Genomic DNA, 26,944 nt, shown 5'->3' with positions numbered 1-26,944 from the left:
AAAATGTATTTCAAAGTTTATTTAGCCTTCTTTGACAGTATATAATAAGATCTATGTAGGCATATTAAAAAGTCCACACAGTAACAAAGCACCCAGTATTAGAACAACAATTGGAAACACGTTAAAGATTAAATTAAATCTAAATCTATGCCCTTAAGCCAAAGTTTTCTCTTCCAAGGCAGTTAACTCCTTCTATATATAAAAAAACAGCAGCCAGTGTTTAGCTCATATCCATGCTCTCTGTGGGGCCCATGCCCCCTCCCTCTCCTCCCTGAACGCTCTGGTAGATGGATGCCATGTCAGCGTTGGATCTAATCTGGTTGGCAAATTCAGCCATGCTCGGACTTCTCTCCACCTCCGGCACAGCCAGCAGGGCGGCGACAGCGCGCATGGCCGAGCGGCGCAGCTCCTCCTGCTTCTCAAACTCCTGCTTTACAGAGCCGGCCTTTACCTGCAGACAGTAGGATGTCATAAAGTTGAGCTCATGTTGTTATTTTTTTTCCACTTATTTGGTTTTCCTGTTAAGTTTCACGGCACTATACAGTGTCATTTGTCATTTGAAAATGGTCATAATGTTGGGTTTCAGTGATAATTTCATAGGATGTGTGTTTTTTCTGTACTTTGGTGGTGCATGTGGCCTTAAGAGGTTCCACCAGTCGGTCCAGTCTTTGGAGAACAGCAGCAGGACACAAAGAAGCCAGTCTGGCCAACATCAAGAAGGTCAACATCTACAGAACAGAACAAAAAGTGAGCAAATATACCAAACAGCTGAAGGGCTGGTTGCAAAAAAAAAAAAGAAGTACAAGCAAACTTTCCCTCTAGCAGATGTAATTCAACTATTTCATTTTCAGTCTATTTCTTCCTCACCCTGATGTCATAGTGGTCTTTAAGTCCTTCCACCACATGATCCAGAAACTGCAGGATGTCCAGCCCCTCTAGACAGCTGTCCAGCAAAGTGTACATACACTCAAATGCTGCTTTACGCACATCCAAACCATCATCCACTGTGTGTTTAAAGGGACCCATCTCCACCTGCAGTGCACATGCAAAGCATTACATCTGCACAGATCATTATTATCCTCAGAGTCCCTCTCAGCTAACACACCTCCCTGATGAGGTCCTTCTTGATCTGTGTTTCCTTGTAAAGGTGAGGCAGGACTGTTCCCAGCAGACCCTGGACCAGCGACGGTTTGTTATGAGCAGCAGAGTTAAACATCACCAAAGCAACACGGCGCACGTTGATGTCACTGTCTTGCAGGGTTTTGAGGAAGTCGCCTGTTACAGAGTGGAATAAAGGATATTTTTGTGAGACCAAAGTTGATCTCATGGGCTTTCATGCTATGTATAGAAAACTATGTATATGCATAGGAAAATAACACTTTGAATGGTTTCTTTGGCTCCTGAATGCACCATCTCCACCTTAAAACATTAGGCTGGTGGCATACTGCTATGGCAATTTCTTTCTAGTATATAATTATGCCCTAATTTGAGTTGGTCCCTCACATAAAAGTTAAAATACATAGCAGTTTATGTTTCCAACAAAAGACTAAATAAAGTTGAAGGTTTATGAATGCTTTTGCAAGGTATGATATATTCAGAATCTTAAAACAAAAACAGAGCGGCAGCTAAGTCCAACACTTTGGTGGCTGGGAGAAAGCTAAAAATGACTTTTGAGAAATATTTAGCTGAAAGATCAAAAAGTCTTAAAATAAATCAAGCTTGTGGCTTATGGGCTCTGACAGTAGACGACTACCTCAGTCGTCTGAGGCTTCAGTAAGCGCAGGCTCATCACAGCTGAGGAATGGGCACCAGACTGAGTCTGCAGAAGTCGATCAGACTCAGCAGAATTAATCCAAAATGGTAATATGTTCTATTTTATTTGTGCCCACAAGACCTGTTTAATGTGCCAAAACAAGTCTGAGTATTTCTAAGTCAGAAACTCACACTAAGCCTGCAAAATATTTAAAAAGGTTATAAAAGAAAGTAAGGCTCTTTGGACAATAACGGAGGCTTAACATTAAGTTCCCCAGAGATGTTGTGGTTGCATGATCTTGAGTCTCTTCACAACCATTTTTTGTGTGTAATATGTTCAATAAAAGATGATTGTAGGACTTGTTCTCAAAGGGGAACTAACACACAAAGCCGCTGATCCTATGTTTTACCTATGCAGTCTTTTAAAAGTGAGTCTATGGGAGCTGGATGGTCAACGATAGTGAACTTTACGGCTGTCACCACTGTGCTGCGAGCCAGAGGAGAACCTGTAAGACAACAAGGGAGGGAAGAGTATTAAAATAACTTCTTCATGAGAAGGATTATGTACAAATTACTATTATTGTTATTAATAATATGGTTAATGTGTCCTGTCTAACAGTGTAGCATTAAGATTTGCATAAAGAGAGCCCAACAGATTTTACTTAATCTGAAAGCATTACTGCTTTCGCCATCATGCTTCGCTTGATTTATATATGCAAAAAGCTTTATATCAATCAAGCGGATTCTGGGACTATTTCATGTTCAATGGACACAAAAACAGGATGGCAGAAAACAAAGGAAGTGGAAAAAAAAGAGACAAAATGCTAGAAGGGAGAAAAGGTGACAAAAATAGAGGAGAGGAAAAGGAGAGAACAAGGTAATAAAATTCAGGACCATGCTGGTACTGGGAATTACAAAGGGCTTGTCTTTTAAACGGACTCTTCATCAACCTTACAAAAGCTGTTTCAACATACATGCAGCAAACATAATCCATCCAACCCATGACATCACTTTTGAGTCATGAAAATTAAAACACAAAGTCCATCTGACAGTCCCTGAGTCCATCAGTAAGCAGGCTTCTCCCATAACTCTCTACAGGGAGCAGTGGTATGTACTAGTGACATCACTAATCATAACTTAAGCTGTCTTAAAGAGACACCACACAATTCGGACTGTTACACCTCCCTCGGCGGTCACCTCTTGGCGGACGTCCAGAGGTGGTAGGAGCAAAATGTTCACAATACCTGATGAAAGAAGGATCTAATGGTGTGTTCACACAGAACGCGGTTCCAGCTAAATTTCCACGTGAACCATGTTTTGTTGGCCGCTGTGCATTTCACATTCATAAATGGAGACAGTGGCTTCACCACGGGTCACAGCATCATCAAATAGGAGGAGCTTCTATCCGCTTGTCTTTTCAACCTAACAGGGCGGGTCGGGATTTTACAGAGCGAGTCACGGTGCTGTTTTTAATGGGGAAAGTTAAACCATGGCGCCGGCGTCCCTGCAGGTCTACCAAATCCTCCATAGATGCTCCCAGTTTGGTGAGTCCCTGCGCTACGGCTGGATCATGGTTGCTTCCCGCAGTGCCTTTGTCTGTCCAGGATCCGAAACTGTTATTCTGCTTCAGGGACGGAACTCCCATGCAACAGAGGTAAGGACAGAGGCAGAGAGAACCTGAGCGGGGCAGATGCAGCGGCTGGCCAGACCAGTTATGGCGCTACAAGAGGACGATTGATAAATGATTTAACAGTTCTTTTAAGGAGTAAATTGAAACAGATTTTTACAGAGCCATCCACAAACCTCTAACGAGGCCTCCTTACGTCATCCCATGTCAGCGTAAGTTTTTCTATCTCCATTGAATAATGTTTTGTCTTTCACCCTATGTCACAACCGCATCCAGTCCCTGATTGGTTGCCGTGAGGCAATTTGATAGAGAGGTTCATATGTTTTTTAACTCCAGCAAAACTCACCACTTTGCTAGTTCCATGAGGTCTGCAATTATATGTAAATACCCCACTCAGGCCGCCTCAACCGGGTTCGGTGAGAATGCACCATAAGAGAAAGGAGAAAGAAGAAAGGGATACTGGAATCTATGACTAAGAGACTGGAAATCCATAATGTGCAGAGCAGTGAATGCGGAGTCAACTTTAATGACCCGGATAGGTGGAGGGGGCTCAACTAGAGGGCACAAAAAACAGGTTTAATCTGTGCCATATTTAATGTGGGCTGAATACAGAGTTGAGGCGGTGGTTTGAGACAGACAATAGAAGGAAGAATGATGAACTCGATCTTGTATAGACCTAGAAATCTGAGGGAGAGTTTCCTGGAATACAGGAAATCTCTAGAAGAGAGGCAAACCTCTGGTCCAGGTTAATAGGTGGATGCAGTGTTATGCATTTTTGTTTATGATACTTTTGTGTGGATGACAGTTGAAGCATGTGGCTTGGGTCTCATTCCAGAATTCCCATTGATGGAGAAGATCTGACGGATGGAATAATGGTGTCAGAGAAAGATGAAAGGATGAGAGATGGCTAGTATCCAAGGGATGCTTCAACAGGGATAATGCAGAAAGCAGAGATGTGGGAAATGTGGGCAAACTCAACCCAGGTCAGACGATGGTTCCAGGAAGTTGGGTAGTTGGCGCATAGACATCACTGGGTGTTTTCCAATGCTTGGATTAAACGTTCACACCATCCATTGGTCTAGAGATGAAAGCCAAATAAGAGATGGGCTTTAGCTCCAAGATGAACAGAAGCCCTTCCAGACTTGTGTAAAAAACTAGGTGAGCTCTGTCTGAGAATATTTCAGTGGAAATATCACTGAGAACTTTTGTTCAGTGAAGGCCACTGGACAAGGAGCGGGATGTATGGTAGTGATCTCAGAAAGATTCCTCCAGTGATCCAAGGAGCGAGAGCAGTGGAACAGGGAACTTGGAAATGATCAGGGAACTGGTTCCTGGAGGAGCGGGAGACCAACTCTTGTTAGAGTAGGAGCAGGAAGACAAGATAATGCTGAGAAGAGGAAGGCCTGATTAACACACTGACTGAGCAAAAAATCTGCCATCTGCCTCATGACATCTGCTCCTCCTTAAGCTCCTCCTGATTATCCCTTACAAGCTGCAGTGGCAGTGCCACACCTGCCAGTCACACCCTGCATAGAAAAGGTAAAAGAAACACAACAAACACGCACCAACCTGCAACCTGACATCCTACTTTTCTTGTTTTCCTATAACTAGGTATATTAAAGCTCTTTATGTTTTACAGTGAGACATCAAAATATTTAAATAAATAAAAAAATGCTGTAAAACTTTGCAGGTGAGACAAGATTAAACATGCTGAACCATACCAGTTTTAATATGTTGTTTTAGTCTGGGCAGAAGCTGTGCAGGGTTGACTAAGGTCAGTTTTCCCAAACATTCAGCAACTAGATTCCTGGTCCCCTCCTCCTGACTTTCACAGTGCTGAAACAGCAAAGCCCAGATCGACTCCACATGAGGCGAGAGACTAGAGCCCGGGCATGCACTGAGTAGAGAATAAGAAAAAAAAAACATGTAGGCAAAGATCATAAATGAGACATTAGGGCATTAATGAGCATCAAACATAGTTAGCTTTGTACAATCAATGATATAAGAAAAAACATTTCAGGTGATGGAGAGGGAAAACCTCAGCAAGATCAACAACAACAGCAAATAAGTAAAAGATGTGACTTGAATATGTTGCCCAACCAAACCGTGAACACACCTGATGACCTCTTTGAGGGAGTGAAGCAGCAGGTATTGTCTTCGCGGCTGAGCTGAGATCTCCTTCAGCATGAAGGGCATAAAATCATTCAGGCTGCCGACTGCCATGCCTCCTAAAGCGCAGGAGGCCGCTGTTTTTATCTGGAAACACAACAGGATGATGCCCCGCCGCTTATAAAAGAAACTTGTGTAAGCATGTACACATTTTTTTTTTACCCAAGCTGTGGTTTCAAGGGTAAACAGTGATGGTGCTGCTCTGAACGATAATTTTTCTAACAGTCTTTTTTCTGAATATGTGAGTGTGAAATATGGATTTGTCCTTCATGTCTTAATGTTTTTTGCAGGTCTGGAAGACTATCAAAATGAATAGTAAAACTTAATATTGTTATACAAAACATTTTAGATGTTTAATCATCAGGATTTTAACAAAAGGCCTTGACGTATAGGTAATGTGGTAGACTAAAAAGGTGCCAAATATGTGGATTTTACATCAAAAACACTAGTCAACCAGAATATAAAAAGAAACCCTTATATGTGGATTTCATGTAAATTGTTTTATTGATATATATATAATCTATCTGAAGTATTTTTCTAGTATTATTTGTGGCTTACCTCCTCGTTGGTTGAGGAAAAGGCCTCTAAGATGACTCCCTGAACCTCCTTACTCCCTCCCAGACTGCCGTTCCTCCCCACCTCACCCAGACACAACAGAGCCAGGACACGAGCTGACTCTGGAGAGCTGGAGTTCTTCACCTGAGTGGAGAGAGAACTATTTTTATTGACAGACAAAAACCCAGGACCGCATAGTTGTGCCATATTTCACAAAAAGAAAAAAGAAAAAACTCTGTTATACATAAAAGGCATAATTAATGCATAGTTTTTACTGTAATGTAACAGATGACAAAAAACAGATTTGAGCTGTTTTTGTCATCTGTTAATTGTTTTCTGAACAAAAGCAGGTACAGAATGATTCATGCCACAGAACCTTTTTCTTATTTTGTCACATTACAACCACACACAACTATGAATATCACTGGGACATTATATGGCAGACCTTTACATCATAGTACCAGATACTTTGAAAGACACTTCATACATATTTTGAAAGAATTCGATACTTTGAACCATTATTAAGTGGATGCTGGCTTTTCCCTGCGCTTAAACAGAGTCACATACCTGCTGTAAAAGGCTGGTCACAGTGGCAGGCGTCTCTTTTGGAGAAGCAGAGCACAGAGCAGCCACGCAGCGAGCCACAGAGTAGTAGGACTGTCTGTGCAGGATGTCTGCAGAGGACTTAGAGCTCTGAAAAGGCTCCACGAGAGACTTCAGCAATTGACTAGAGAAGAGAGGAGGATAGGGCAGTTTTAAGAAAGAGAAGGAGAAAATTATAATCAGATGTACAGATTTTGGAAGACATTTGAAGTGATCAAAAAAAGGCCTTTATGTTGTGTTGGGTAGATATATGCTGTAATTTAAAGATTTTTATATCTAAAAATTTATATATAAAAATCTTTTTATATATATATTTTTATATATAATGTGCTAATAACAGTCTTGATTAAAAAAGTACACCCTCTTTCAATTCTAGGTTTTTAATGTATTAAAACCAAAAAGAATAGGACAGATGCCATGCTATAATTTCCTCAAAAAACAAACAAAAAAAGTGAAAAGGGATACTCCTCCTGCTCCCATTGAAATGAACAGAAAAGGTAGCATTAAGGTGCTGGTTATCAACAGGAACATGGCCATCACTAGAAAAGCAGCAGTTTTGGGGGATTAATGATCTGGAGCATACAGGTGTATGTTAACACAACGACCAAGCAGGAAGACTTCGCCAATGTGAAGCGACTATAAAAGCCCATCTCGGAAATGTGAAGGCCATATCCAAAACTGATAAACTGCTGTTCTAAAGTCACCAAAAAACAAGTCTATATGAGACTCAACAGGACTAAACAGTCTTGAATGTTAAAGGTGAATACTGGCAGTTTTGAAGTTAAATATTATTTATTGTCTTTCCCATACATGCCAAAAATGAGTTATCCTCTATTTACCACAGTTGCCTCTATATTAGTCAGTTCATGAGAGAGTGATTTGGGCAAATCCTCTGGGCGTGCATGTGGGTGTGATGCGCTGTGTGCTCTCGTTCGCCTTGCTACTTTCTTTAGTCTCCAGCGTAATTGATGCATTAGCGAGAAAACATGGGTAAACCTTAATATCTATAACATTCTTACCTCAGAACACATTATGCAACTTAACAAAAGACCTGTGCTTTTCCTCTTCTCTCAAGCATGTGCACAACACTGCTGTCATTTCAACTTGTGACCAGAGGGGGCAGACGTCTGCAAAAATCCTTGAACTTACGCTATGCTCCTTTAAAGTTTATCACAGTACAAATAGCAGAAGATTGAACATGTGTGGTTTGTTCAGGTTACCATGAGAAAGCGTGACCTCTCCATAATAGGCCTGCCACAGACTTCAGGGCTTTTTGAGACCAAAGCAGAAATCCATGACTATAATGCACTTCCGCATGTTTTACAAAAAGCAGACACAGCATATCAGTGCAGATATTTTACTGTCATCATGAAGCATGGTATCAGTGGGGTGATGGTTGATGATGTTTTGCAGGTGTCTCATGGCCTAAGCTTGAAAGTGGGTGTACTTTATTTTCAAGATGACTGTTTTCTATTAAAAAAAATTGCTAAATCAGATGTGAATTTCACACAATGTTTTATTATAGACTAAAGCACAGCACAGTTTGGATCATAGACTAGGTACACATACTTAAGAGGTTTTGAAAACCAGATACAAAAGTCTTCAACCTGGCCCTTTTCTAGCATTTTGAAAGTCTATATGAGAGACTTTTTATCTAGGCCTGTCATTTGGAGGAAATTATACTGCTTTAGTTGAACAAAGAAACTGTATGCAAAAGCATCCATGTATTCAACAGCTGTTCAAGGCCCAATAAAGGTCAACAGGTAAACATGACTGAAATGCTTTGGACGGACTTTACGTAAGCTCTGTAGATATGAATATCTATTAAAACCCATGAACTGCAGCAACAATATCAAGAAAAGTGAGCTAAATGTTCTCCATGGGGAGATTAGAGACCGATAAAGTTACACAGAAAACAGATATTGAAAGTTATTGGTGGCAAAGGTTGGTCTAGAAACGTTATAATCACTGGGTACACTTTGTTAAGAAGTACAACCAATAATTGACACAATTTTTTCATTTTGCCATTATTTTTGTTGAATGAATAATGACAGTGTGAGGTTTTTATAGTTTAGATTTTAGAACTGATTATATTATTATATGCAGATAAATTAAAGCCTAAGCTTGAAAGGGGTTGTATTTTCTTTTCACTGTGACTGTGGTCTGTAAGTAAAGGGCTGAATTAAATGTAAATGCGGACAGATGGATTTTAAAGTCTTCAACCTGTCCCTTTGCTTGCATTTTTTTGTATTTAGGCTTGGTTGAAGTCATTTGGAAGAAATAAGTTCCACCTTTTCGTGTTGCACAAACAGAAACTGTTGCTGTCCTGTCAAAACAGAGCAACTGATTAACACACACGTTTTACAGAAGCCTTCAGAGCTTAATCACATCTGACATGTCGTCCTTATGTCACTGAAAATGTCCCCCAAAAGGAGCTGGAACCCTCCACCAGGCAGATCAGGTTCCTTGCCACCACACGAGGCCAACAATTGAGGTAGGTTTAAGTGTAGGATATTTTACAGTCAGGTCATTTATCAGTTTTGGCACTGGTTAATGTTCTCCATACGTCAGCTCGGGACAGCCTTCATTTTGACAAAGTTCCTGCAGAGCCACAGAAGACATTACACGCTGGTTTTAACCAGACTGAGTATTACTGCCTGTGATTAGCAAAGTGATCTTTATCAGCAGCATTTGTGGAGTTCCCCTTGAAAACAGTAATCACATCATTATTGATTTCTTAAAATAACAGACCAGACCTGACTCAGTTGTGCCTGAGAGTGATGTCCACACACTGGAGACATGATTTAATCTGGACTGGTGACGTGAGGGGAGCTCTGATCGAGTTTCACTGTTTTTATTTTCTGTAATATAATATAATTGCTTTTAATCAGCTAAGGAGACTCTGACATTGTAAGTTTTGGAAGGTTTTCTTGTACCCTGATGAAATAACAGCTGTTTACAAGCCTGAGGGAAACACCAAATTTTGGCAAGATTGTAATTTTATAGAGCTTGGGGGAAAAAAAGACACAGCTATTTGCAACGTCAGCTGTAAAACTACCTGATTATTATCTACAATTCTTAACAGTTAATGGTCAACAAAAACATTAGTAACAAACTGTGAACAGTTATCAGTTCCGAACGACTTTCCCACCACATCTGTGTCGACCGAAGTACAGTAGTTTTAGCTTTTTTAGATGCTGGGACAGCTGAGCTCATCCTCTTACCTGTAGCCCAGGTTAGTAGCTTTGCTCTCCACCAGAGCCTGGAGGAAGTCCAGTATAGCCAGAAGTGCACCGCCCTGGAGCAGTGGGGAGTGGATGAGTTTGAAGACTCCAGGCAGCACAGAAGAGCTGATCTTTGCCAGAGAAGAGGGGCAGGCTTTTGCCATGCAGGTCAGCAAGGTAATGGATACCTAAACAAGGAAAGGCGTATAGTACATAAAGCATTTAATCAGCAGCAGTCTGGCCTAGAATAATGCTTCATCGCTGGTTCAAATCCTCATTTTACTTTCTGTATTTAGCAACGAGGTACACTGAAGGTTAACCAGAAAGGCAAGAACTCTGTACCTCTCCACCATCATCACAGTGGTACTAAGATGCTGAGTCATGAATTAAAACCTTCTTCTTGTATCTGATGGTTCAGATAAACAAACCCAGGCTGTCTTGATGTAAACAACAATGTTGATTTAAAGATACCAATAAAACCTTCCTATGTGCTGAGATAACAGCTTCCCCGCCGCTAATTACGCACAAGAACGAGAGATATTATTATGACCACTGATGGGTGAAAAACTGATTATCACTTTGTTTTGCACTTGCAGCTTGTATACATTAGGCAGCAAATGATTGTTTTTTTCCTCCAATCCGATGCCTTAGGAGCAGGAAAAATGGACAAGCAGACGATTTGCAGTGTTCAGTATTGGGAGATGCACAGTTTTGACCTACCTACCTGTGATACATGCATGTCGCTCTCATCCACCAGAGGGGGGACCTCACTTAACACAGGCTCCAGAGCGGCAGGCTTGATGCTGGCAGCGTGATGGGTAACGAGTGTCGTGAGACACGCCAACGTGCTTAGCTTCAAAACCCGCTGGTTCTTCCGCAAGAAAGACCCCAACACTGACAAAGCCTCTGGCAGGATGGATGTGAGGTCGATCTGAAGGAACAAGGATTATTATTATTTTCCTCTTTTCAAAACAAAGTTTAATTTTATTTTTTCTTTAGAAAAACTTTCTTACTCAACCTTTAATGCTGATCCAGAGACGAGGGTGAGGGTCTTAACCGCTGTCAGTCTCGTTATTTCGTTTTTTAACCTGTCCAAAAAGATCCCCAACACTCCTTTCAGCTCAGCCCCCAAGTGGTCGCCAAGATGACACACCATGTGACCCATACAGGAAATAGCTCTCTCCTTCACTTCCTGGTCGATGTCTGTTGCTTTGAGCCTCTTCATTGTTACTGGAAACACCTGCAGGAAAAAAATAAAAGTTTTAATAAAGAGCAGGTGACAAAATAAAACACATCTGGAGCGAAACAACGGCTAATCCAAGGCAAATAATTGAAAGAACAAAAACAGGAACAAAGAATAAATTAGAACAAAACAATGTAAACAACAACAGGCTTATCCAGTAAAGGAAAACAATCCGTGAAATGGCAAAAAGCCTGCAAGGATAAATGTCTATTTGATATTCGGGAGGAAGCGGGGACCTAATTTCTACTCAACACAAATAAAAAGGCTTTCCCAAATTACAGCGTAACCATTATACATTAGAATACAATCATTTTAAGGCAAAATGCAGAAATAATGCCGGGTAAGCAAAAAAATATCAGATGCTTACTGTAAATAAATCACAATCGCTTCTATATTTTAAAGTAGACGAACTTTGTTGATTTTAAAAGTTTCTTGTAAACTGCCATGGGTTTTCTGGCCCTAAAACAATATAGAATTATAACTTTAGTGGTTCAATGAGCCAACAGACATACAATACATTGTATATAAGATAAAAAAAATGAGAATCTACCTGGTTGATGAAAGGTTTAGGGTCAGATCCTCCTGCCTGGCCCTGTGGTCTCATCACTTTGATCAGCTGCTGAATGACCAGCAGAGCTTCAGAGGTGATCTTATAGAAAGTGTCCTCAACGCATGCTAAGACTGCAGGCAGCAGCATCTGCAGGAGCCACAGAGCGGAGAACCATGAAAACCTTTATGCCACTGGGAGAAATTGACTTTCCTCACTTGGTGAACTGATCCTTTTCTTGCAACAATGCAGAGTTAAGAAATTACAGGAAAGCTGAAATGAAGGAGTTTAGCCGAAACCAAAATATAAAATATCAAACAAGATGTAACTAATTACAAACTAGAAATACATAGTTTATTTTTATTCATTTTCAATGTTTGCTTCCACTTTAAGTAAATACATTCTATCGCACCTTCAAATTATGCAACCCTAATTAAATGACCACACAAGTGAGAACTTTTTTTTTTTCATTTAATGTTATGCATGTGTTCACAGACTAGTGGAAAGTTATAGAAAATAAATCCAGGGTTATGTCATCTCAACTAGTGGTTAGAAAAGACGAAGCGAACTGTTTGTTCTGAGCTTGGAAATGGCTCAGAGGAAAGAAAAGTCATACAGAAGTAAAAAAAGATAAAAAATTAAACTGCAAAAGAAAAAATGGGAAAGATACAACAAAAAAGATAAAAAATATTTTTTACTTTAAAAATTGATTTATAAAGATTGATTCAATATAAAAAAGCAAGCAAATTTGAAAATATTTTCTACTAATGTTTTATGAGGCATTACTTGCTTTTGTTTTTGTGTTTTTATTTTATTATCATTATAAAATTATTATTGAGATTTTCATTTTAGCTAACAGTTAAAATATACTTTGTATAATACTGTCATTCCAGTAGACACTGAAGATACCTTTAATATTCCAAAAGCAAAAGTCTCGATTTCTCTTTAAAAACTTTTCTTGATGTTTAGGCTTAACATTTTATCTTCAAACTGATCTAGACTGAGCATTTTAATAACCACAAAGGACAAAATATTTGTCAGGGTGCAATTCGGCCTGCTGAACCCTGAACCAGCTCTCCAACTTTCTCCAGTCCTCCAGCCGTCATCCTCCACCTGCTCTTCCCGGATACAGACTCTGTTTTCACCTTACACTACTCATCTCATTCAATAAACCTCACTAAACGAAGCTCTGTGTGCGTGGTTATGTTCGGGTTCATCAGGACAAATCCTGACAGTATTTCTGTTTGTGTGAAAGTGCAGGGTGTAACTTGTTTAAACGTTGGTAATCTTTAGCTAGCAAGTGAACTGCTTTTAAGACTGTTAATGGTGTAATTTAAAAGACATCACTGAAATTAGTAAGTTCACTTAAAGGAGCAATAAGTGAAATTTCATTTTTTAAGAGAGAATCTAAAAATAGTTTTGTGAATATCCAAAAGGTATCTTCTTAAGATATGGTATGACGTCACACAAACTGTTCTCTTGCTAACAGCATTATAAAGGTATGAGTCACTTCTTTACTAGACATGTTCCTCCGAAAGGTGATGCTGTTCTACTGTGCATTTAACCTTTGCAAATATGAGAGAGAGCCGTGGCTTGATACACATCTTGTTTTGGTCTACAGACAGTGCTCAAGCCCCACCTAGTGGTGAAACATCACTTACTGCGCCTTTAAATTGTTCTGATCTAAATGTGTTACTTCCCACAAAATGCAAATTCAATATATTGCTTAACAGTCTCCAGAGCAAAGGAGCTTTAGACAACCTGCATGTGTGGCTGAAAAGCTTGGGGAGAGTGGGAGATGAGGAGGACATGGATGAAAGAGAGAGCATCGATTCTCATGGTGGAGGAGGTGGACTTGTCTGTCAGGGAAAAGACAATGCCTAGGGGAAGGGATGTAGAAAACAAGACAAAGATGAAGGAAAGGAAAAGTAAAGGAAAGATAAAGAAGCTAAAGGAAAAAAACAGACAAAAAGAGAGTTTTAGTGTAAAAAGGATAAAAAAGTTCTAACATGTAGAACTTTCTGTGGGTTAGCCTACTTTGAGATTTATACCACAGAAAAAGGGATATTGTGTCAATATGACTGTGCATGTGTACCAGGTATGAGGGCAGGTATGTGCTCTTCCAGGGATCCAGGTACCGTGTGAGCGAGCTCTGTGAGAAGACAGAAGCAGCCCTGTCGAGATTTAAGGCTCTTCTCCTTAAGCTGTTTATGGAGAGCCTTCACAATCACTGGAATCTGAACAGAAATGGAGACACGCATTAATAATGAACATCCCAGAACCAGATCCCTACTTGTATGACACAGGTTTCCTTTCCCGTACTGGAACTGTCACAAGCATGACTAGATAAGTACCCACCTGAGACCACCAAGCAACCATTAGCCACGATCTACACACAACCAGTGTTTAGGAGATTCTGTTTTGTATCTCACCATAACAAATGTTACCATGAGTGGTTTCCTAAGCTCTACTAAATCTTTAAAAAGAAGAGTAGGTAATGGTCAGATAATACTAAGTTTTAGCTTTTCTGCAATAAAAAACCCTAGGGGTGGCTGGAATAAAGCAACATATTAATATGCGTAAAATTACTTCTTGCCCTTTGTTGGGTATGACAGAGAAACTGTGATACTGTGGGCCGTTTCTCTACTATAGCCCTTTAAGGCACTTTGTTATAGTGCATAGCTTTATGGACTCTTTGGAATCTACTGAAATGCTTCTTGAGCCACAACATATGGCACAATCGACAAAAAAAAAGGGTTCGGCAGGAACAAATTTAACTTTATTTCATGCACCGCTACAGTTCCCAGACAAGAATTCATTGGAAACGTGTCAGGTGAATTGAAGAGAAAAGGGCATAAGTGAGAACCCTGGATTCTGACCGATCTAGAGAGATTGTGCAGGGATGGTCACAAATCCCTCTCCCTGTAGGACTCTGGCCATGACCCGGATAAATGAGAACTTGCACAGACACCCTCTCCCTGGTGAAATGTTATAAGGGCTGTCACGGACAAAATGGGTTTGTGCCAGGTATCAACAGCTGGGGCGGAGATTAGATCATTTTAAGTATTTTCATACTTCTTGAACTCCTGTGCCAATAAGTATGAAGGCAACTATTTCTGTTACATTGTTTAACAAAAAAATAAAAAAAACTTGTGAATTTGAAATCTTAACTTAGGCAAAATCAACTGTGTCGAAATTTTAAGAAAGATATGACGACTTTAGCTTTAAAAACATAAAAACGCCGTTTCATCCTACAATAAATTACTCATGTTTAGACTGTAGAAGTGAAGTTATGAAGGTGATCCTTTAATCTCAGTTCAGACGTATTAAACCCCGTATTCAGCACCTGTTTCTTCAACAAAGCAACCGCTGGTTCTTCCTCCCGGCTCGTGCCCAGCTCAGAGCCGGCCGTGATGAGGCCGTGATGACTTGAACCTCCACGTGTTTGCCTCAGGAGGGTGGAGAAGGCAGCAAAAACATCAGCCCTCACGTTCTCCTCACGTTCCTTGAATCGGGCCAGCAAAGCTGGGCAGATGGAGGAGTAGAAGGAGAGGAGGAGGTCTCTCCGTGTGCTGATCAGCGCCTCCAGACACTTGATGGCAGAGCGGCGAACCTTCCAGCTCATGTCGTCATCATCGCTGTACTCATCATCTGATTCTGGGTTAGAACAGGTTTTTTTTTAAGTATCTTAAAGATTTATATAAAATGATATATAATATGATGTTTATATAACAGTTAAACTGAGAACTGAAATTCAGAGTTGTGGATATTCAAACTTTTGACAGAAATCTGTTCAAGGAGTACAGCAGATCAGACACAAACCTTCATCAGCTCTGTCCTCTATATCCATGCTGTCCTCGTCTTCCTCACTATCATCATAGTTGTAGTTAGGGTCAAAGGTCATAAACTTCAGACAGAGTTTAGTCACCATGGCAACGTGAGGGGACATCTCCTTTGGACACCTGACGACCAAACAACACAATATGAGTACAAGGGAGAAATAAATCTGTTCATATAATTATAGGGACGGCGAAACTGAAATCTTTGTATTTCTATTGAAAGAGGGAAGTTCATTCCAGATTTAGACATTTTTGGCTAAATATATAAATGTCTTCATTCCATCACATCTAAAGTAATCTAAACCGTGATCTGTGCACCTGGTTCTATTCTACATCAAATTGTTAAAGGTCACTTTTCAGAACACATCATATTTGAAGGATGGAAGTTAGATAAATATCACATACCCATTTACCAAGGTGTAACCTCAGCAATTCATCTCAAGAATGACAAAATAAGTAAATAAATAAAATCATGTTGCAATTTACAGAACCTATAGAGCCTTGCAACCGTAATCGTTAATTGTCTCATTCCAACCATAAACAGTGATGTATTTTATTGAGATTTTGGGCGATACAACAAAACAAACAAGTGCATGATTACAAAGTGAAAGAAAAATTATGTATGCTTTCCAAATCACTTTTACAAATAAAAATCTGACAAGTGTAACAGGCATTCCTACCCCCCCCCCCCCCCCACCCACCCAATTGCCACCAGAAGTTAACTTCTTTGTAAGTAACAGAACATCTGTGTGCAATTTAATCTCAGTATAAACACAGCTGCTCTGCAAAGGCCTCAGAGGTTTGTTAGAGAACATCAGTGAACAAACAGCATCTTCAAGATCAAGCAACACTCCATACGGGTCAGGGAGAAAGTTGTGGCAAAGTTTAACGCAGGTTTAGGGTATAAAACAATATCCCAACACGGCTCTCATGGTGCACTGTTCAGTGAATCCTCCCAAAATGGAAAGGATGTGGTGGACCTACCAGGACAGGCTAAACGTACATTATTCAGAGGAGCAGCAAAGAGGCCTGTGTTAATTCTGCAGAGCTACAGATATCCACAGCTCAGCGGGAAGAATCTGCTGACAGGACAGCTATTAGTCATGCTCTCCGTGACTCTGAGTGGCAAGAACAAAACTATTGTTGAAGGAAAGCCTTAAAGAGTCCTAATCAATTCAACGTTCAAGCCGGGGGCTACAGTGCACATGTGGATGTAGGACCTCTGGTCAGATGGGACCAAAATTTAATTTATGTCTGAAATGCAAAACGTCACGTGAGTCCGAAAACTAAAACTAAACATCACCCTGAACACGCTGAGGGCCCACTGTGAAACATGGTTGTGGCAACATCATGCTCTGGGGATGCATTCCTTCAGCAGAGGCTAGGAAGCTGGACAGAGATGATGGGAGGACAGATGGAGCCAAACACAGAGCGCTCCTAGGAGAAAACTCTTTGGAGGCTGCAAAAGGCTGCAAGAGAGGTTCATCTTCCATCAGGACATCGACCCTACATGCAGCTAGAGCCACAACTAAATAGTTTATTAAAAAAAAATCATGTCAAGGAGGTAGAATTACCCTGTGAGATTAAAAGTTCAGACCGAGTTTAGATTTTGTGGGGAGACATGAACATTAATGATTCTTGATGCTCTCCATTCATTTCAACTGAGCTTTAACTATTTTACAAACAAGAAATTACTAGATGTGAAAACTGATGGAGTCTGTAAATGCAGCTAATGGCGGCTGCATTAGTATTTTCTTAGGAAGCCTGGATATAAATGCGCGCCATAGTTTTCTGAGTTTTATTGATGTGTTTAACTACGTAACTTAACCGTGCTGCTGCTGCTGATCTAAACCAGGACTTCCTTGAAAAAGAGGTATTTTAACCTAAATGGTATTTTCAGTTTAATATAAAAAATATTTTCCTTCCAATTCACTATTATGCACTACTTCTTGTTGGTTTCTCACACAAAAAAGTCTGAAACATTTAACTTAAGCAATGCAGTACTTTGTAAATGAAACCTTTAAGTTATTGATGTTTTTGACACTCATTTTCCAATGGTTGATGTTTTTTTTTTATGTGAAATAATGATTCATATTCAATAAATTACTGTCATTATTTTGACCCGTGTTGCATTTAAGCACACAACTGTTTACCAAATAAGGGAAATGCACTAATACAGGGAGGACCTGTTTACAGATATCCGAAACATAGAGAAAACAAAACACAAACTCACACAGTTCGATGTAAATAACTCTAGTAAAAAAAAAAACATTTAATAACATTCACGTGATTGTTGTGAGGACTTTTTTATCAACAAACACCTGAAAGCTTTACCCAACAAACAGCCTTTTGTGATCAGAGCCAAAGAATGGGTCTTAGTCTAAGCAGCTGATCAAGTTACTTTTATAACATCGGTTTCGATGAAAAGCACGCTTGTAGATAAATTACAGGCTTTACGTTATTAACGAGTTTGTTTGTTTGTGACTCTGCATGTGACTGATGCTCTTCATGGAGACCGTTCGCTAGATTTCCCCAGATAAATAACCTGCCCGGTGGTTAAGGTCAGGGTGAGGTGAATGTCAGATTTGCAGCATCAGATGGGCGGAAAGGAAATGAGAGAAATTCAATACAAGGTTTCCCGAAGTAAAGGAAGCGACGTGTTTGTTTGTACCTTCGAATAAAGGCTTCAAACGCCTGGAAACAATACTCCCTCAGCTCGTCGTCCTCAACGCTGGTGAACTTCACCACCATGGGGATCAGTTTCTCTAAATGCTCGCCTACAAGAAAAAAAAAAAGAAAAAAAAAGGAGGGGAAGGAAATCTACTGTTACAACAAACTATGACACAACACCGCTTTCATTTTTGTCTGCGTTCTGTTCGTTACGAAAGACAAACCTGTTAGCGTAACACGCAAAAAGGGAAGTTTGCCATGAGACCAAAGACATTTCTGTAGACAGTTGAACTTGCGCTGAACTTTATGTGCAACATTTTATCAACCAAGTTTAGAACCATTACAGCTATTCTTGAATAAGAAAATGCTGTTAGAATAACACATCACTCGTTTCTTCTTTTTGTGCAACCATTTTATTATACCTGTGAAGGACATGCGGCCCAGACATGTAAATGCACACTCACACCCACTTCCTAGATGAGATAATCCTTTGAATATAGGAAAAGTGCTCAGGAGTTTGTTCCTTAATGCTGAGTTGGTTTGTCCTATGTCTATACAGCAATTAAAACAACTAAATGTGCAAATAAGCTTTTTAGTAATGGATAGCTTTGGGTTTAAAGAGAGAGGAAAACTAAAAAGCTAAACACATATTATTCAAACGGCCAAATTGAAAATGTCAACACCTAAAAACAGTTTGCACTAAAAGGAGTGTGAATCTGCAATGTCATTGTGTCCAGCCATTTCTATTTGATTTCAGTTGAATGTATACATGCCTTTATTGTTAATGAATTAGATAAATCTTCACTTCATGGTGTTTTTTTTTTTTTTTTTTGGTTGACGCTGAATGCACCCTCAGTGAAAAGTGAAAAGTTCTCACCAACTCGATGGCCGCCCTGCCGGCTGACGGTTGCCAGGCACTGGATGTACGTCCTGGTCAGCGAGGTTTGCGGATTCTTTGCCAGTTCCTTCAACAGGTGGGCAGTCAGCTGGGAGAAGAGGGCGGGGCTACAGCAGGGCACCAGGTGACCGAGGGCCAAGATGGAGCGCTTCCGGACTGCCATTCTGGAGCTGGTAAGCTGGATCATGAAGGTGTAAAATAAATTGCTGAACAGATTAACTGACATGAAGTTTCAACCAACTTTTTACCAAAACTGCATGTTTTAAAACAAAGAAGAAAAAACAGCGCTTTGAAGGGGGTTGGAGCTTGGTGACATTGTTCCTGGGTCTGCTTTCGTGATTGGTTGGAAGAAAGTAATGATTGTAATATTAACTTACATGGCTAAAATGCATAATGAAGGAAAATTTTTATTCTATTGCACTTTTTATTTACCCTTTATTTCTATTCCCGATATACGTCTTATCTATCAATATATATCGTTATTGAATTATCATCCAGCCCTAAACACAATCGCATCCTAAGACAAAGGCCACCTGATAAAAGCCTGTAAACTCTGATTCAGTTTGCCCAAAGCTGCTCTGAGCTAAATTTACGGTGTGTGCCGAGGTGGAGAGACAGGTTGGAATCTTTTTGTGTTTCTAAACGTGATCTTGTAAGACAATAGCCTTCAGAAGAGAGGAGAAATAGAGGAGTGCCCTGCTACTTAGTTCTTTTTTGTTTTGTACACAACAGGTAACAGACATTTTATGAAGATAACAAGAAGGGATTTGAATCTAGGGGAAAAAACACATAATGGTTCCAAATCCAGTGGTAACAGCAGACCATATCTTATTATGTTTGTAATTCTTTATTTGAACAACATGTCCTCTAAATGTTTTCTAAACTATATCCAATTTTCCAAATGATCTGATGTGCAGCATTTAATCAGTTCCATGTTTCCATGTTTGCTTTTGTCTTTTAAGTGGCCTCTTGTTGTATATCAGACACTCTTGATTAAAGTATAAATACACTGCTGTGAACAAGTGGAGTGCCTTGCAAAAAAAAAACAGTAACATTTGTAAATGTTATACAGATAAATAACTATGTAATTGGGATTTTATCGGATAGACTAACACTAATTAGTGACGTTTGTCAGGAAGAAGAGAAAGGAAACATGTTCTCTGCAGACTTTCTGTGCTTCAGTTTACTTTATTTAATGGGGGGTGGGGTGGCGTCACCACACACTTGAATTCAGGTGCACAAACTCAGTCACACTTTAATGTCAGTGCATACTTTTAAGGCACATTTATAGGATCTTGTAACATTAGGGGCTTCGCCCTCATTCCTCCTCTTTCCTCTTTAAAAATATTGTGTGTCCTTATATTGTTTATATTTTTTTTGTAGACTATCTGCATGCAAACAAATCATATTTCCCCATTAAAAAAAATATTAACTGTAATATTCAGTTTAACAAAATAATATGAAAAAGCTGAATTTCTCCATTTAATTTACATTCAGAAATGGAAATAATGATTTTGACAGGCTGCCACCGTTTATTGGAATGATCCAGAGGTTACTCCATGGTGTTTGTGGCACCATGTCGCCTTATAGGTGATGAGTCCTGATTGTTTTTTTCTTCTGCTCCATACTAATTAAAACTGCCATATGTGACTGACCAGATGCAGGCCAAGGCAGGGCCATACAGTTTGTTCGGGTGGGGCACTTTAAACCCTGGTTATAAAACAACATCCCGAGGTTTGACTATCACACAGGGCACTGTTTCATCCGTTGTTTCAGAAGAGAACGAGTACAGGCCTACAACATACGGCACTCCATGTAAACCAGGGCCTGGCTATTTACGGTCCTTAAGTGCCAGCATGCTGCATGTTTTCCACATTTTCCAAAAACAATGGCCGTTATGGAAGAACAGCAAGAAAAAAGGAAGTGAGAAATCACCATTTGTTATGAGCCATGTATGAAACCCAGCAAACACATGGAGGAAAAGCAACTTTTTGAACTCCACACAAAACGCTATGAACAAACCTAACACTGCTCATTGAGCCCCACTGTAAAACATGGTGGAGGAGACACCGTGCTGTGTTGAGGCTTTCCTTCAGCAGGGACATGGATATGGTGCTTGGTGCAGGGACATGGTGGTCTGGCAACACTGGGAGGTCGCCAGTCCACCACAGGCCAACACAGAGACACACAGGACAAACAACCATGCATGCGTACACTCACACCTAAGAGTCATTTAGAAAGACTAATTAGCCTAAAAGTTATGTTTTTGGATTATAGGGGGAACCCAGAGAACCCAGAGGTGCACAGGGAGAACATGCTAACTATGCAGAAAGACCCCAGGTCAGGGTTCTAACCCAAGAGCAAAGAAACAGTGGTGCCTACTGTACCACTGTGCAGTCCATTTATACAGAACATATAAATGTTTTTGCAAGGAACTGTACATATTTGAGTTTTCCATGTGTTTGTTACCTGAGGCAGCAGGCTGGAGAGGAGAGAGCTGTGAAAGCCAACCAGAGCACCACCAAGCCTGCAGGGGGGGGGGGGAACCCAAATACTTAAAATACACAACAAATACTTGAAATACTTCAGTTTATCTGGTTAGTTGTTTTTGTGTCTGTCATGTTCTGTTGACCTGATAACATCAAAGATGTCTAAGATGCAGACAAAGAGCTTTGCAGGTGTGGAGCTAGCAATGCGCTGACCCGTGGTTAAAGAGTAATTACACCCAAAGCTATCGACACCCGTCCACCACCGCCGCAGCCAGCTGTCTGCCCCATATGTCGTCCTCCGGCAGGGTTGTTGCAACATACTTTCAATTACTTATATCTCAATTACTTGATGATTTGCACCTCATGTGATTATTAAAGTAGACTCAAACGTACCTTCCCAACATGTCAGACAGGATGTCCAGAGCCTCTAACTGGACGGACATGTCTTCTTGTTTCGCCAAGGCACCAATCAGCTGGGAGGTGATCTTCTTACACACACTGGCTGTCAGACTCAAACCTGCCAAATCCATGTAAACACAAAAACACAGAAATAAATTTAAGAGGAAGCAAACGCAGCACTCTATTCACAACAACAGTCTAATGAACATTCATCTATGTGGTCAGGTTTGATTCCGTCTTATCATGCAGCCACGCTTTTAACTGGAAACTTCTAGCATGTTGGGGCGCCATCGGTAACGCGGGACAGAAACCGGATCATCGGCTCTGCTGGCGGAAGGACAGCTAGAACAACAACCAGCACTCACCTGAGGCCGACAGCGGCAGCTCGGCGATCACAGCCTTCAGTCCCATGCTGGAGATGTCTCTGAGCTGCTCCTTGTCTGACGTCATGTTGGTACACAATATGTCCACCATCGCCTCCACCTGAGGCTCCTTCACCTTACTCACCAGAGGGGCCAGACTAAAAATCGACAATATTCACTTCAGTCTACGCCTTCACAAAAGCTTTGTTTTAATGCAGACAAACAAATGGAATTTTATATGATTGTTCAAGTGAAATTAAAAGGAGTTTCCAGTATACACTTATAAAATGAAACCTGGTTTCTTAATCACACATATAAGCATTTTGACTTGAGTCTCAAGTGATTTTTACTAGTTATTAGGGCTGGACAATATAGAAAATAAAGCATATTGATAAAATATAAATCATATTGGATCAATATCAATAATTATCAACAAATTCAGAACATATATTTTAAGTGTAGCCCTGGCCATTTCATACAGTTGCTTAGCAACCTATTTTTAGATACAGAACACACAAATACTGAATTCAAACTCAACCCTTTATTCAACCAACTTTTTACCAAAACTACCAGTATTTAAAAAATGAAAAATAACGCCTGCTCTCTGAATTCTGTGAAGGGGGCGGAGCATTCCTGGGTCTGCCTTTGTGATTGGTTGTGAGGATGTAATGACTGTAATATTAACCTACATGAGAGGCTAGAATGAAAACGGGAGGAAAACTGTTCTATTGAAACTTTTATTTACCCTTTTTTTCTATCATTGATATATGTCTATCGACCTACATATATTGTTATTGCATTATTGTCCAGCCCTACTAGTGACATCATTAAAGTTTATTAACGTGCACATTAATTAAAACATTTTGTTAGGTCATAAATTCTACTGTAACATTCTTCGTTAATATGAAAGTAGGGAATTCATTTAATAAAACACTGGAAAACACTGGTTCAAATTTAGCATTAAAATATTTCAATTCCATTCAATTAAATTTTATTTTATTTATATAGCGCCAATTAATGATACATGTCATCTCAAGGCACTTTCAAAAGTCAAATTCAATCAGATTATACAGATTGGGTCAGATTATACAGATTGGTCAAAAAGTTTCCTATCTAAGAAAACCCAGCAGATTGCATCAAGTCTTGTCAAGCAGAATTCACTCCTCCTGAAAGAGCATAAAGCCACAGGGTCGTCTTCATTGTCCATGGCTTTGCAACAATCCGTCATACTGAGCATGCATGAAGCGACAGTGGAGAGAAAAACTCCCCTTTAACGGGAAGGGAAAACCTCCAGCAGAACCAGGCTCAGTGTGAACAGTCATCTGCCTCGACCGACTGGGGGTTAGTGGTGAAGTGTCTAATTTCACTGCATCTAGATATATGTAGACCCCCCCACCCTTTGAGTGCATGTCTGTTGCAGGTTTTACCATTTAACAGCCAGGTTCTGCACCTCTCCGTTCTTGTCTTCCAGCAGTCGAAGCAGCATGTTTACTACTTTTCTCTCGCTGTCCTCGTCTAGTTTGATGCTGTCTTTCTGCAGTTCCAGCATCAGGTCATTGGTGGCCATGAACCTGGACGCACACAGAGGCAACACAGACAATATGAACACAAAACACATAGATCCAAAAGATCAGGCAGTCTAAATGAACAAGGCAAAAATAAATGAATAAAAAATAAATCAGTAAATAAAAAAAAATCAATATGTCTGTTCATATTTCCGCACCAGCAACCCCCGCGACCCCATGAGGGATTAAGCGGGTCAGAAAATGGATGGATGGATGGATGTTCTTATTTCCATCATGATAATTGTGATAAATAAATAGTCACTCTACACTGAGAACTAAGCCGGTTTCTTTATCATTCGATTGTCAGTTTAAGATATTGGGGCTCATTCTTGTTCTTCTAACTGGTCTGTGTTTGACTGCAGGTATTAGTTTGGCATGATGAACACAAATTATATTGCGTTTCCCAAATAATTTTTTAAATGCCACTTTTAAAGGGTTCAAACGTAACAAAGAATTATGTCATAATGTGTAATCTTGTTTATCTAAAGAGAATAAGTCTAGAAAAAAAGCAGAGAACATATGCTTTTGTGGACATATCAGGACACATTGAAAAAGATAAGAAGAAAGGAAAATATCTCTAACTACTCCGATCCGTGGTCAGACAAATTGTGGGAATAAGCAAATAATCATATTGACAAAATAGACTTATAAAAGAAAATGCTGGTGATTGGGTTTGACTAAAACAGATATTTTAGGTACTAATGAGAGGTAGCAAGTTGTTACAATGACAAAAAAAAAGACTGTGGCAGTGGTGGCAACATGGGTTGGCCATGATCGGCTGTTTCTGGGTCAGGGAAGATGTCGTCACAGATTAAAACTATTCTTAAAAAACTGATACATTCTCAAATAATACAATACAATAATAATAATAATAATAATAATAATAATAATAATAATAATAATAAGCTGAAATGTGCTTTGTGTCATTTTGTTTGACAAAAATATTACTAAATCAACTAAACACTAACAAATTTCACTGAAAGAATTATAAATAAAATGCTAATGAAAGCAAGCCAATTAAGCAGCTGCATTCTGAAGAAACTCAAAAATGTTTGAACAAATATTAAGAAGTTATCAAATAGTAAGTAATCATTTTGACTTTGTATTCAGAATGATAGTTTTGTATATCATTTAACTTTTTTTGAATGAATTGCTATTAACCCCTTTTTCTCTTAGATTTAGCTGACTAATACGTCACAATTCTTGTTAAATAACAGAACTTGTGTCAGCAACTTAAAGAGGAAATGAGAAAATTAAACAGGTTTTACTTTGTAAAGAGGACACAGGCATCCACAGTGTGATAAAATGGCATTCGCATGGCAACAGTCAGACTAAAAGTGTCATGTCACTTTCAGAGGCGCTGACAAACTTTCCTACTTTACCTGAAATCTTTGTCAGTTGATGTCATTTTCTCCAACAAGCTGGAGATGTGGTAAGACACGCTCGACATGGCGGTAATTTAACAGCTGACACTTTTCGCTATGAAACTTATGTGGGTAAAGTGTTAAAGTGGGGCAACGGATTTACCCCGACAACATGGCGAGGCTGGGGGGCTGAAGGGAAAGGGGGACGGCCGGAGTGGAACCTGACACCTGCTGGGCGCTGTTAAAAATAGATGGTGGGTCAAAGTGTAGTGGTTTCTGTCGCCTCCGTGTGGACATAACATGTATCACAGCTCAGTCATTTATAAGAATAGAATAGAATAGAATAGAATAGAATAGAATAGAATAGAATAGAATAGAATAGAATAGAATAGAATAGAGGTAGGTAGTGACTAGTTGTATTTACTCAGTTACTTTTACTTGAGTAACTTTAAAAAAAAAAAAATACTTTTAAGAGTAGGTTGACTTGTTTTAACCAAAAAATGGACCACAGAGACACAAACCTAGAGTTTATGTTTAAGTGAGACTTCTTATTTGTGCACAGGCTTTGTTGTTTAAATATAATTTTCTATCTGCTGAGCTCATTGAGCCATTTGGAGGTGAAATTAACATACAGTCAACAGTAGATACTGTCACTGGAAGTACTTTGCATTGTTCTAACATACTGCATATACATTAACAGCGGTAAGTATTGCTTTCAAGTTTAATGTTGAAACAATGATTTAGAAAAGTGCTTATTTGTCTTTAAAATACCAGAATTTGCACATAACCTTATATTCTTGTCTGTCTGGTTACATGTTTTTAAAATCTTAAATCATCAGATGCTATGATTAGTTACTCAGTACCGGAGTAGCCTTCTTACTGAATACGTTTTTACTCTTACTTGAGTAATTTCTTGGCTACTCTACCCACCTCTGAGAATAGAATAGACAGAACTATGCCAAAAATCTGAGAAGACATTGATTCAACATTAATAACCCTATAAACAAACAAAACAAATGTAAATGCACAAAATGAAAATGGCCCCTATTGTTTTAATAAAACAAACAACATAATTTTAATTTAGATTTCTACAGTTGACAGCTGCATTGAGAACATATATTCACAATAAGGTACAGGTTCATCATGTTCTTCAATAACTTGGATTTTCAGTGGTCACAATGCAACTGTCCACTGTTGCTGCATGTTCATCAAAGAGAGAATGCTGCAAGTCAATGACAACAATATCAACAAGTACAACAATCAAGAACTACAGTATCAATGCAATTTGATGGGTTTTCTTAGGTAAAAAACATGTTGATAACTAGCAGCACTAAGAATACATGCAATCAAATTGGGATCTGTTTGTATAATTTGAAGTGACTTGAGATGGCATGAGTTGTGAAATGGCACAATATAAACAAGCTGAATTTAATTAAATTGTTCATGCAAATGTAAAATATCCCTAATCCTAACCCTAACCAAACTTACCCTAACGGTAACTGACCGGAATGCCTCATAATTTCACAAATAACCATAAAATATGAAATAGAATAAACTGTAAGAAAAATAACAAAAACAGCACACAGATGAACTAATAATTTTCTAAATATTACTTGTGTTTTTAATTGACATGTAAAT

The 26,944-nt window shown here is 39.4% G+C and overlaps 1 protein-coding gene across 1 annotated transcript; it reads right to left on the bottom strand.

Annotated features, from left to right (window-relative positions):
* On the bottom strand, positions 1 to 25,517 carry cand2 (cullin-associated and neddylation-dissociated 2 (putative)). Its single transcript, XM_012882919.3, has 24 exons — positions 25,325 to 25,517; positions 23,805 to 23,948; positions 22,381 to 22,535; positions 22,010 to 22,133; positions 21,597 to 21,654; positions 19,107 to 19,305; positions 18,231 to 18,336; positions 15,543 to 15,682; positions 15,067 to 15,377; positions 13,816 to 13,957; positions 13,482 to 13,600; positions 11,724 to 11,870; positions 10,949 to 11,170; positions 10,655 to 10,861; positions 9,931 to 10,118; positions 6,671 to 6,830; positions 6,107 to 6,247; positions 5,496 to 5,635; positions 5,101 to 5,276; positions 2,163 to 2,258; positions 1,106 to 1,275; positions 868 to 1,032; positions 621 to 728; positions 1 to 451 (listed from the first exon to the last, which is right to left on the bottom strand). The coding sequence occupies exons 1-24, from the start codon at positions 25,390 to 25,392 to the stop codon at positions 221 to 223; spliced, it is 3,717 nt and encodes a 1,238-aa protein (XP_012738373.2). The 5' UTR covers positions 25,393 to 25,517; the 3' UTR covers positions 1 to 220.
* Between the last annotated feature and the right edge of the window lie 1,427 nt (positions 25,518 to 26,944).

This window comes from Fundulus heteroclitus, unplaced genomic scaffold (assembly GCF_011125445.2).
Source record: "Fundulus heteroclitus isolate FHET01 unplaced genomic scaffold, MU-UCD_Fhet_4.1 scaffold_90, whole genome shotgun sequence".
NCBI classification, from domain to species: Eukaryota; Metazoa; Chordata; class Actinopteri; order Cyprinodontiformes; family Fundulidae; genus Fundulus; species Fundulus heteroclitus.
The sequence above is the reverse complement of the archived record's forward strand: the minus strand, read 5'-3'. Positions and strand labels throughout refer to the sequence as shown.

Coding starts and splice junctions, on each gene's coding strand:
- cand2 (XM_012882919.3), bottom strand. CDS start 25,392: ATGTCGAGCGTGTCTTACCACATCTCCAGCTTGTTGGAGAAAATGACA. Junction 1,033..1,105: donor AGAAGGACCTCATCAGGGAG/GTGTGTTAGCTG, acceptor TGTGCACTGCAG/GTGGAGATGGGTCCCTTTAA. Junction 452..620: donor AGGCCACATGCACCACCAAA/GTACAGAAAAAA, acceptor TACTGTCTGCAG/GTAAAGGCCGGCTCTGTAAA.